The sequence below is a fragment of the Hoplias malabaricus genome, chromosome X2 (assembly GCF_029633855.1).
Source record: "Hoplias malabaricus isolate fHopMal1 chromosome X2, fHopMal1.hap1, whole genome shotgun sequence".
Classification (NCBI taxonomy): domain Eukaryota; kingdom Metazoa; phylum Chordata; class Actinopteri; order Characiformes; family Erythrinidae; genus Hoplias; species Hoplias malabaricus.
Window position 1 is genome coordinate 15,519,932 of NC_089819.1, and position 13,194 is coordinate 15,533,125.

At 41.1% G+C, this 13,194-nt stretch overlaps 1 protein-coding gene across 1 annotated transcript in view; it reads right to left on the reverse strand.

Moving 5' to 3' along the window:
- The window catches only part of LOC136676778 (pappalysin-1-like), an 83,031-nt gene extending 79,660 nt beyond the window's left edge, over window positions 1-3,371 (reverse strand). The window contains exon 1 of the mRNA XM_066653997.1: window positions 2,954-3,371. Coding sequence (XP_066510094.1) covers window positions 2,954-3,371 — 418 coding nt within the window. The remainder of the gene's footprint in view (window positions 1-2,953) is intronic.
- Between the last annotated feature and the right edge of the window lie 9,823 nt (window positions 3,372-13,194).

Consider the following 13,194-nt stretch of genomic DNA (forward strand, 5'->3'; position numbering starts at 1 on the left):
TTTATAAATGAGCAGAGCTAGTAAACAAGTGAAACCTGGCTTTGAGGACAATTCACGCAGCATTATTTTTAAATTCTTACTTTAACCCTCTCTCTCTCTCTCTCTCTGATTTACTGCTGTGGTGGCTGTGTTTGATGGCTTTTGTGGGGAGGACTAACATCTTAAAACGAAAGCAATAACAAAACCACTTGATGAAAGGATGGACAAGGCACTAATTTTACAGCTTAACCCATCAAGATTGCCTCTTTAGAGCCATGCCTTCATAAAAAAGACTAATTTGCAAACAATATTTTTCTGTTAAGCCGTGAACTATTAGCTTACTCCACCGACACTGCAGGACAACTGCAGATCGTTACAGCTGCCTTTTAACTCAGAAGACTAAATTAACAACAGCAAGACATTTTGCCTGACTGCTTTATTGGATCTTTATGTGGTTGGGGCTGTTTTTTTAATGTGACCTGGATTTATGTAGCTTTTATTAATTGTATAAAGGAAAGGCAAAATTCTGTCCCAGAAAGCTTTCCTGAGAATGATGTAGATTTCCTCAATAGTTAAAAAATAAAAAAAACAGTACAGTATTGTCTTCTTCTAAAGAGTTTATCCTGTTTCATATATGATTTAGTGCAAAGTAACGTGTGAAACACTCTTGCAATTATAATTTTCATTCATAATGCTTTTTTATGCAGTTGTACAAATAATAGTAATATTATTTTGTGTTACATATTGTCACAGTGTGAACTAAGGTTCCAAATAGAAATGTACAGATAAAGAAATGCAACAAATTTAATTCAAACTCATTTTGGGTCATCTCTTGTGGTTGATGTGTCACAAAATTTTAACAGTGAACACAAGCTGGCAAAGATTTGTAGATTTATTATATATTACATTTAAATACTTCAAATATAAATATGTATGCATTGTGTCTATGTGACGTTTATCTAACTGAAAATCACTGACATACAGCTGTAAATTAATAATTAGTCTAATCTTAATATCATACAGACGTTTTAATCTGTCAATAGACGACCTATAAGATTCTTTTGTAAATTTTAATGAGCGTTTTAAGACATGGATAAATGTGAACGCAGAGCAGGGCGGGGATGCTGATGAAGCAGTTTATGACATTGTGCTGACATTCTTGTCAGTTTCAGTTTGTCAGCTTTTGACAGCTTTCCAATGAGCCTGATTAAAGCTGATGGTAATGACGTTTTAGAATCGATCCCAGTGATCAGAGAAGAAGCTCCAGTCCGAGTCTGATTTACTAACTAACACACACACACGCACACACACACACACACGCACGCACATACATACATACACTGTAACCTAGAGCTGCGCACACAGATTTCAGCACTCAGGAGCTGGCTATAACGCTCTCTATTGGCGGAAAAGGGGACGAAGGACGAAGAAAATAAACTCTGGACAAAATATAGTAACAAAGAAACAAGTAAAGCGCCACTCCGCCAATGGGATAAAAATCCCATTTTCCATAAGATTTTATATATACATATAGCGGATGTTCCCTATGTATGTATGGATGTACATGCTGCAGTGTGCCTCCTCTTCCCTTACAGAATTAATGCGTTTAATAAGTGGGAGCAACAAAACTAAATACACGAAAAAAAATAAAAATAAATAAAATTAAATTCAGATGCTGTACCAGATCGGTTCATTTCTTCAATTCAAACAATTATAACAGAAAAGTAACTCAAGCAAGCCATTTTAAATTAAGCTGGGACGAAAAGTCGAACCAATTTAAATTAAACCGTAATCGGGCGCTGAACCACCTTACATTATGACGTCGTGGCGAGCCGTACCACATTAAATTAAGCCGTGATAAGGAGCTGAATCTGAACTGGGACTCCGTCTGAGCTGCTCTGAGGCTGACATTACACTCAGAGCCTTTAATTGGTAGGCGGGGCCACATTAGGAGTGACGTATTTCATGGACTCTGAAAGGCAGTGTGTGTGTGTGCGGGCGGGCGCGCGCGCGCGTAACGGGGGTAGTCTTTTACATGTCTAATTTTGACAGCAGTCATTCTGTCCTCACACTCCTATCCCACCAACAACGCCTTCCTCTCCATCGTTAATGTCTTTAAACGCGCGCGACTCGATCCAAACTTCAGCGCGTGCATAAAGCACCAAGGAGCTGAAAACTTTGGACTCACGACGAGAAAAAAAAAGCGCAGCTCTGAGTCAATCACATAGGTCAGTGAGTGCACGACTGACCATTAGTGACCGGTACCGGAGGACTTTTCATTCATTAACAACAAGCGCGTGCAAGCTCAGGCTGTTTGTGGGTTGCTGTGATGTTGTGATGAATGGACGGAAGATGAAATTTGAACGGCGGCTCTGACGGGGTTCTTTCACTTGTAACAGAAGTGGAACATCTTTGGTGCTATGCAGAGCTATTTGTAAACATAGTTTTCCAGCATAGAACCACTGAACTTAAGGCAAAGCAGCGCTATGCAGAGGTTCTCCGGATGTATGGCTCTGTGTAGAATCAACGCTTTAGCAAATAACGCCTCGGTGTTTATGGGGGCACTCTTAGCAATTATGTGCTGAAAATGGGATTCTGGGTTCTGTTTTAAATAGGAACCCTCTTTGTTGCTGTTTGCAAGCGGTAAATTCATGCATTTAATATTAATGCTTCTCACTGTGCCATAGGTGTAGGAGTGAAGACCCCTAAAGACTGACATAATGGGACATGCTTCAACGGCGTCCAGTGGTCGCACGTGAATTAAGCCCATGCAACCCGCTCCTCTGTGCACTTGTGCTGATGTAACCCACTGGATTCATGCGTAACGCGGGGGACACACATTTGAGGCATGTAAACAACGCCTGCCTCTGGTACAGACTCTGGTACTCATTCCCGAATGCGCGTCTGGTTTAAATCTAACTCCCTACGTCACCTCCATTCAGCTCAATAAAGAGTGAAAGCCAGCGGCACGGACCTGCGATAACGGTGGGCGCGCGCTGTCCGCCCTCTGGTTTGGTCCACATCTCCAGAGTGAAGTTTCCTCGCGGCGGCTCGGCGCTCGGTTTCAGTCGCAGCTGGTCTCCTCTTCCGCTGAAGTAAACGGCGGTGGCGCGCGGCGCTCCGTTCTCGTGCACCATCTCCTTCAGCCCCACCGCAGCCGCCGCCGCCGCGCGGCGCTTCATCGTCGCCGTTGCCGCCGCCACGGAGCGCTTCCCCCGCGGCAGCACCGTCCCGCACGCGTCAGACACCGGCCCCGAGCGCGAGCCCGCAGCCTCCCTCCGGCGCAGCAGCAACTCGCGCTTAGACCGCAGAGTCCTCCGCGCGGCCGGACACGAGCAGAGCAGCAGCAGCAGCAGGCACGAGAGCCAAGTGCAAAACGGCAAAAGTTTCATAGTGGAGTGCAGCGCCCCTCTCCCCCGAAACCACAACAACAATGTTCAAACCCGGGAACCGTGCAGTCCCTCCTAATTCCTAATTACTAATGCAATCAACTCCAGGCTCTCTGCGCGCAAAAAGCAGCGCGTGTAGATCTCCACTTCACCACCCCTCCTCTCTCTCTCTTTCTCTCTCTTTCTCTCCCTCTCTCCCTCTCCTGTTTTAAAGCTTGTCAAGATGCGGGTTGAACACAGCGAGCAAGTCTTATTTTTAATGGAATCAAATGGAGTAGCCCCCTGTGCGCAAACGGTGCGTCTGGGTCCTCACCCCCTCCTCCTTTTCTTCGCTTCTCCTCCTCCTCCGCTGCTCTCTCTCTTTCTCTCTCTCTCTCTCTCTCTGTTTCTTTTCTCTTTTAAAGCTTGTCGAGACACGGCGGACAGCAAAGCTGTCTTGTTCATTCTCTCTCTCTCTCTCTCTCTCTCTCTCTCTCTCTCTCTCTCTCTCTCTTTCTCCCCCACCCCTCTCTCTGTATGTCTTTATTTTCCCTTACAATGGTAAACCACGACCACCTTTTCCTCCTTGCCCCCCTTTCTAAGACACTTTAATGCAGATTGGGGTGTAGGGAGAGGGTGACAGAAGAGAGAGAGAGAGAGAGAGAGAGAGAGAGAGAGAGAGAGAGAGAGAGAGAGAGAGAGAGAGAGAAAGAAAAGAATAGAGAGAGAGAGAAAGGAAAGAAGAAAGAGAGAAAGAAAGAGGGAGTGATATATATTAATTGACATATGTTAATTCACCCAAGCGCTCTCCACCTTCTCAATTGAACGCATCCGTGGATCCCATTAAAGTGCAGGCATGACTAATCATCAATCAGAAGCCGCCGGACACCCACTCCTCTCCTCCTCCTCAGAAGGGGTTGACTCTTACTTTAAGGGGGCGCCGAGGCTGGGGGTCTTTAGGAAGGAAGGCCGCGCAGAGAAAGAGGATTAAGGCTACGCTGAAGTTGCAACAACAAAAACAACAGCAGCAGCATTAGCAGCCAATCTTGAGGCTGATGTTTATGTTAATGAGAAGCTGCAGGGTTTAAGCTCTGCTGGAGTTCTCCTGCAGGGCTTTTCACACCTCTGAGGAGAAATAGAGCGCATAACTGTAGAGTTGATGCCCCGTGCAGAGTTAAGAGGGGAGTCCCAACTAACCTCTGACCGCAGCGCTGCTGTCTCTCCGCTGTCTGAACCAGGACAGTGGCGTTTAAATGACGAGAGGAGCGCCCTCTACTGGCCACAGGCGGGACATGTATGTTAAACTGATGGGAGTCAATACAAATAGATACTTGAAATGAATTAACTCAGAGAGACAACTTAGTGCAGACTATTATAAAAATAATAAATAATAATGATAATAAATAGATACATAAAACTATAAATTTCTCTCCAACTCACTTTGTGTCTGATCCTGGACAGTGCTGTTTACTGAAACCACACACTAGTGATGAATCACTGCCTGCGACATTGGGGCTACAGGGGCCAAGTTTTTTCATACGTACACACTTTCAGAACTGTTACTTTGGTGGTGTATTTTACGGTCATTGTGGTGGTACCATGGTCAATTTTGCTACCTGTAGTGAACATTAATATAACTGTAGATCATATTTTACTAAGACAGTGTATGTACAGTTTGGTATTTACTGGTGTATTATACATTTGGGTTTTATTGATCTGAAGTCTCGAACAGTGTTTTTAAATGCTTTCACCTTCTCCCATTCAGAGTGACCTGATATAAAATCTTTAAAGGCTAAGCACCAGCTATATGAAAGTGTCAAACAAATAAATACGGTGGAATTTGAGTTCCTAACTTGTGTTTATTGATGGTCAGAAAACATGTTATTTCTTAGTAATTCAAGGAATAAGGTTTAAAATACCGTTACCCCTCCCCTCCCGGCGGAAACTCTAATAGGCGTCTTGCATGTGACGTAGATGGCAGACAACAACTCTAGAAGTTGCACCTAATTTAATGCTAAATGACGAAAAGGTGTGTTGTTTTGGCTGCAACAATTCAATGTACAGTGGGACATCTGTGAACAAATGGCCCAAAGATCCCAAAATATCCAGAAAATTGACTAAATTTGTCAACTTTAAACGGGCACTTTGGAAAGGACCATCCGCTCACTCCGTTATCTGTAGCTCATCTCACTGGCGCTTTTCCAACAATATGGGCATGTAAGGACACCAACGAAAGGTGTTCAAGAGCCTCTGTAACATGGAGGTAAACAGGGTAAGTACACACACTTCACCTGTTTTAGTTGGTGTTAGTTAACGTTAGCTTGACTCGCTAAACTTGGTCGCTCAGATTATACTCGGCTACGTAGCTGTATTACGGAGGTTTATAGTGTCGGATGAATTCGAGTTTGACTTCGATCACATTTACAAGAATAACGGTACCTCTAAATTTGAGTTTAGCATATTGTCATGAATAATGTTGGTTATTTAGCTAGATACTGTCATAACAGTCAGTCATAACGGTGTTTTACCGCGGCGTTGTTCAGCTGTTATCCACCAGTGACGTCACAGTTGCGTTCAAGAATTTCCGTAGCGAGCTCAGGTTTTTCCGTCAATTTAATAAAATTGTCAGTTTTAAAGCAAATTAAGATTCATATTTTCATTTTAATTCATGCTTATATATGTCAGTAACTAAAATAATGTGAAATATTCATGGAGGTCCATTAAGTAGTGCTTAGCCTTTAACTGCAGAGAAACTCAATGACTTTGAATTCTTTCCAGTGGTGTATATAGGGATAAGTGTGGGTTGGTGGGGGATATGTAATTCTATGTATTTGCTCTTCAGAACAACCAATGAATTTCTTCTGAATTTGAGAAGATATGGAGTATAATCATCTGATAGGGATGTGTGACATTGTCAATATATTTTAATTAAAAATTAGACATCAAAACTAACATAAAACAATGACAGGCAGCATTTCCAATGTTGTATAAACTGCAGACATTTTGTTCCTATCAGCAGCACAGTGCATAATTCTAAACATCTCTACGACATCTCAAATACTGATTATCTTTATGTTTTAAATGGATTTCCATCTTTAAAATCCAGATGTGTCTGCTTTGGTTAGCTGGTCTTTAGGGTTCTGCAGTGGGATTTGTCTGTGATGTGTAGGATAGATACCCGAGTAGCTTTATAGAGAAGTTACCAGAGTGTGAAAATGAGGTAGATCATTGTGGTTATCTCCAACTCTAATCAACTCCACCTTGATTCATGATTCATGATGATTGCCTTAGGAACTACCTGCTTAGCAGATCGACAGGTGAAATGTGAGTATTGCTGTAATCTTTTTTAATCAGTTCTACCATTCCAAAATTGTTCAGCATTTTCAGATCAAAACTTTACTAATTATATGGTGTGATTAATATAGACTCCTTTTTAGTAACGAAGCAGAGGTGAAGTAGCCGTCAGCAGCAGGAGCTCAACACTGCCACATTGCTGACTTTTCCCGCCTCTACTTCTTACCACGGCTTATTGATATTCAGTGCCACTGACGTCACACGTTTGCAAGGAGTCCCTCTGCAGCTGTGAAGAGAAGAAAACTAAAACCAAAAGGAGAAGAGGAGCTGAACATGGAGGAAACTGTACTCAGTAAGTTTCCAAGCTGTTTCAGCTGACAACTGGTGTTAAACAGCACTGAAACATGTTTACAATGCCACCGTTTTTATACATTTCTTAGAAGAAACTAATATAAATATTTCCAAATAATCTACAGCTCATAAACATAAATATCTTGCCGCAGCTTCTATCCAATCTTATTAATCCAACATTTCCTCAGAAACTAAATATATTAAAAAGAAATATTTATGACAGTTTACTGCAGGAACAGCTTCCCCTTTTCTTGGAAGTCATTTTACTAGATGTTGGAACATATCTTTGAGAATCTGATACCATTTAGACACAAGACCATTATTCTGAGTACAGGTACATGTCGGGTGACTAATTCTGGATCACAAACCCGTCTCCAGCTCTATTCCATACGAATAGGTGTTCCATTCTACTGCTTTTACAGCCCAATGCTCCTGTCCCTTATACTCCTCCCAGCGCCTAGCACTGAGCATTATGTTCCATTCAAGCTGTGTGTCCTCAGCTGAACATCACTAACCAAAATCGGTGCCCATAAAAGTATCTGAATTCACTAATTGTAAAGGGCATCTAAGATTTGGGCTTAAAGAGCAGAAGGGTAGGTTCTGCTAGTTCACACCAGCCACAAGAGTTGTCCCACATCTTAATAGTTCATTGCTTCTGCCTCATAACTCTTTCAGTGACATGACAATCTGCCAACCTGCCAGTGATTAATTGGCTTTATTGGGCAGAAAGGTGTGAAGAGGGGACATCTATTATTGAGAAGGAGTGAGAACAGGTCAAAAGAAGACAGGACTCCCACTGAAGTAAAGGATTTAAAACTACGGAAAACTCCCATCAATTGTTGCCTGCTCTTTCCACATCCTCAGTATGGAAGTAATGACCATACGATGGTGTATTTTTATACAAAAACATGAAATGACAGGATTCTCGGGAATAGCTGCAAATGAACTTAAAGTCAATTAAAGTCATGGGTGAGGAGGGGTATAAAGCCCCCTGGTATTGAAGTGTAGAGGGCTGAAACTGCATTCTCTGGACGGATAGAGCAACATACAATACCAGTGAGAGGACTCGGAGTGGTGTTGTTAATCCAAAATGAATCATCTGATCTCAGGACCAGACCTTGTGTTTAAATCAAATCAAACACTAATGGAAATGTTAGTGTAAAGTCTTCACAGAGACTGTTACTACAGCAAACATAAATAAACTTGATTTTGGAAGAAAAGCTGAGCAGGTGTCCACAAAATATACCCATGTAATTTACATGTGCATTCTGAAATGGCTGCCTGCATCACGTTCCACAGTTCAAGACTAGGAATATTGTAAAATATTGGGAAGAATGGGTCAAGTTGTAATTTATTTTGTGTTTAAATTTGTGTCGTTTCATGTTATTTGTTCATTCACACCCCGTGCTCTGGTATGTTAAGTGCTGGGTGGGGTTTTTCGGAGCCTTTTTAAAGGCTGTTGGGGAATTACCCATTCTAATAAAAGAGCATTCTACCTAACTGCACTTTTCCACTGCATGCACCTCCTCTGCTCAGCTGTACTCGGCTCTACTCGCATTTTGGGACCAGGTTTTCCATTACAATGTCTTCCCCTCAAATGTAGCCAGTTATGATGCACAGCACCAACCATTAGTGGCCACAGACTCCAGAAACCACAGCACACTGCAGGTAAGGTTAAGCATTGTTTACTAATCATGTATTCATGTGTTGCTGTTGTTTGTTGGGTCTGAACAGTCACCACTTCAGACAGATCAGTGCAGTTTTTTGTTCTTTGTTGCACTATCCAGCTCTCGCAGGAGCCTTTTGGGCAACAATCCAATACAAAACAATCCAAAGAGTGAACATCTTCAAAGGGCCAGTGTAATTTTACAAGCTGTCCTTTGGAGTCGGATTAAATAATGTGATCTCTGCAGTAGCTTGGCTATTTTACGAACTTTGGTTTGTTCTGGATGTCTACATTTTGTTGTGACTGACAAGTCTGTCTGGCCGAACTGTGCTCTGCAAAGTTCACACGTCATGTTTATTCCCTACTCGGCTCACTTGAAACCACAAGTAAGCAGCTACTAATAAATTATTTGGTTCCAGGTAACAGGTTCCAAATTTGTCTAATGGAAAAGCAAAAACCAAATATATCTGCGTCTAATAGACTAGCGAATATGCAGTGGAAAAGTGCCACAAAAGCATTGTACTGTTCTTCAGTGTTTACAGCAGGGGTGGGCAATCTTACCTGCAAAGGGCCGGTGTGGCTGCTGGATTTTAGTCCATTCAGCTCAGAGCAAACCTGTTTCACTCCTTTAATTAGTTGGTCTCAGTAAAACAACTGATCATGTGACCTCCTGGTTGGTTGGAACAAAAACTAGCAGATTTATCAGACTGCTTTATCAGAGTGAGGTCACTTCATGGTGTTTAACTGTAGGACAGTGGTTTATTGATTGAGCTTTAGTGTATTCAGTCCAACGCCCAACGTCACAAAAGTGTCTGGACAGGGACAGACTTAAAGAAATTAAAGGTTGCAAATCATTCAGTGATAAGATTAAAGTAGTTCTTAAGACTGCTTCATTTCCTCTCCCACGGTTTACAAATCATATGTAGAGGAAGGAGTCTCTCTCTCTCTCTCTCTCTCTCTCTCTCTCTCTCTCTCTCACACACACACACACACATACACACGCATATACACACACACACACACACACACACACACACGTCACAGCCCTCAAACACGTCATTTACATTCATCATATACACTTACATCTCACTTTTGATTTGATTCATTTATTTAATCAGGGGATTACACTCGGTGCTTTTTTAATACAGCTGAATAAAGCCCACATTAAAATACATCAGCCGAAGCTCGTTTCTGCCTGATTTAGACCAGGCCATGTCCACCTGCCTCTATCTCCTGACCAGAGTAAATTAGTGACCGCAGCACAAGTCCTCCACTAAGATGAATGGACGGCTGTACAGACAGCAGTGACATCATGGTGACGTTCGTTCGCTTCTTCTCCTCCTCACCCCCCTCTTCCTCAATCAGGAAATGCAGGCCAGTTCATTTGAATTGATTCTGTCCTGTCTCCTCATACACCACAACGTCTCTGAGCCATTAACCAAACACTAAATCTACTTCTTATCCCTTTAATAGCTCTCTCTCTCTCTCTCTCTCTCTCTCTCTCTGGAGTTGTTCTGCTCTGATAATGGGGTCTTGGTCTGGGGGTTTAAAGTGGAACAAGTAGCAAAAAAGCTTTGTTGGTCTACTGTATTTGTTTTTTTTTTACCTGCAGTGTCATCAGAGGCATTGCTTCTGCCTGCACCTTTACCATAAAATAATAGCTCCTGGGTCACGCATTAAAATATGTGCTGTCAGGTAAAATATCACATAGTGCAAAGCCAAGAATTCAACTTGGTGGGTGATACCTTGTTGGGCGATGCTAATGGTGATGACAGTTCGATATAAAGAAAATCGAAACATAATCAACTAATGATGCAGAACTACAGTAATTCTGTTGTCTTTGATTCATGAGAAGTGTATTGTCATTTACAATAAACATAGTAATATATTTCCAAATCAGTCCTGAATTCTAATATGGCAATAAAATATAGATACATGTCTTTTTGTTGGGTTAATGTATAAAGAGTTCGATTTCATAATTTATTGTACAAATAAATTGCACAAATCTCAGTCTTTTGTTTTACTTGAATGGAGGATAATGTAACTTGCTGCCTCTGAGGAAGCTGCAGAACTTGTTCCCTCTGAGGCAGGCGCTGAAGATGTACTTTCCTGCACAATTGAGTAATGAATGCTGCCACAGAGGAAGCTGCAGAATGTTCAAAAGTAAAATTCGTGTGCCTATAAAAAAGATTCTAAAGAAGTACATTAGTGTGTGTAGAATGACACACAATAATGTTCTGCCTCCTCAGAGGCAACAGATGATTATTTTATAACGTGCTGTAGCTCCTTCAAATGCAGCAGTCATAACCTAAATGTGCAGAAAGTATGTCTACAGAATCTGTATTAGAGGCAGCAGGGCATTATAACATTCTGCAACTTCCTCAGAAACAGCAAGTTACATTAACCTCCATTCAAGTAAAAGAAAATATTGAGATTTGTGCAGCATTTCCAACAAATTATGAAACCGAACTATGTGTACAGAAAAAAAAGAAACAGTTTGCTGCATACTGATTGTTCCAGAGTCATTTCTGACAGTCAGAGCAGGCAACCATCTCCCATCTGCTATGGTCACCACCCATCTTGAAAAGTTTCCCCCCTCCCATATACTAATGTACCACAAACAGGAAGTTAATATCACCAATCATTCCCATCTTATTAAGGTGTATCCATATAAATGGCCCACCCTGTATAAAGTATATAGACCCCAAGCATATAGTTGTGTTCTCCAGTGAGAGATCCTCATCCAATACCTTTGGGATAAGTTTGAGTGGAGTGTTTATAACCTTGAACTAATCATCCAATATCAGTACCAGATTTATTAATGTTTATGAGACTGAATGCAATCAAATCCTCACAGCAGTAATAGAATACCTTACTAGGAGTCTAGAGGCTGTTACAGCTGCAACGCAGACAAACTCCCTATTTGTACGATTGACTTGAAGTTAAACACTGAGCTGGTGGATGTCTACAAACTTTTGGCCATAAGTTGATGGAAGATCATGATTGTTTCATACCCATGTGAGTGTCTGTGGTTTAGACAGAGTGGAAAGGGGATTTCCACCTAGTGTTTACTGTACCCAGCGTTCAGAAGATAACCATCAGCCAAGTGTTGGGTGATGCATGTTCTGACATCTATTATATCTGCTCCAATAAAGGGCCACAAGTTTTCATGCCTAAATTCAAGGTGTTCCCTCTAAGGACAAGATCAATTTAATTCATGCTCTGGGAGATGTGGAAAAACCCTGTACTCTGGCCAATGCAACACTGTATGATGAATGGATGGAAAGAGTTGTCATTTCCTGCGCTGCATGACATGGTTATAATTGAAATGATGTTGCCTAAATAACCAAAATTAATAGCACCTCTATGGATTTGTTTGGTATTTGTATTTCCTGGCAAACAGTTACTGATATGGGCCTGGCCCACAAAGCAAAATACCCATGCGATGGTAAATTTATAGCTTATAAATGTGTCTGTTTCCACCCACATATTTATTTCTCATGTCTGTATTATAAACAGTGTTTCATATGACATGAGGAAAGGTGTATGTTGATTTACATGTTCAAATCTTTCATGGTTTTGGTTGCACTGATATTAGAAGATTAAAAAACAATATCAAATGAAAATAAGTGTATATACAAGAGTTTCCAAAATTGGAGTTAAAATAAATAAAAGGTATGCAGAAAGCAGGACAGTGCTATACCAGCAATCTAGACCATTAAAATTGTCACCATCAGATAAACAAGACTTCAAGCTTATTCATTCTCGAGTGGCAGGAGAAACTTCTTAGGTTTCTTATCTACCCCTCTTCTGCTCCACACTAAGGTTCTGAAAGGATATATAGATGTCAAGGCAATAAACAAGAAGAAACAAAACAGCTGCTGGTGTTCTCAGAACAGTGGATTCACCACGCTACTCAGCACTCACGTGAATGTGTTAGGATTACCTGGATCTTGAGAAAAAGAAAACTTTTAAGGATGGGAAAGAGATGTGTAGTTTTTTTTTTAAAGAAACAATGCTATAAACATTTAAATGTGGACACATGAACTGCTGTGTTAAAATATAAATATTGTTGAACTGGATTATTAAATGTTGTTAAGTCTTCTGAGTTACGATCTGTTAAATATATGTTTTCTACTGTTTCCTGACCATGAGAAATACTTGTTCCGAATGGCTGATTGAAATGGAAATTAAATAAATGAAAAGTTGTTTTTGAGTTTTCCAGAGTACTGCACTTAAAACTTTAAAAATATATTTTTTTTTACCACTGATACAATTTTGAGAGGAAAAAAATGTGTGTACGTTTCTGTGTTCACAGTTTACAAGCATTGTCTAAATCAATATTGAATGTAAAAACCAGCCATCTCTTGCTTTCTAGGTTTTCTCAGATTTTCCATCTCTTGTGGATCATGGCAATCAAAACAGAAGAAGAGTGTTTACATGAAGGCCTGGCTGGGATCTTTGTGTTCCACTGCTATCGTCCACTTGCTGATAACGTCTGGTACATTCAGCGTCTTTTTCCTTTTCTGCTGCTCT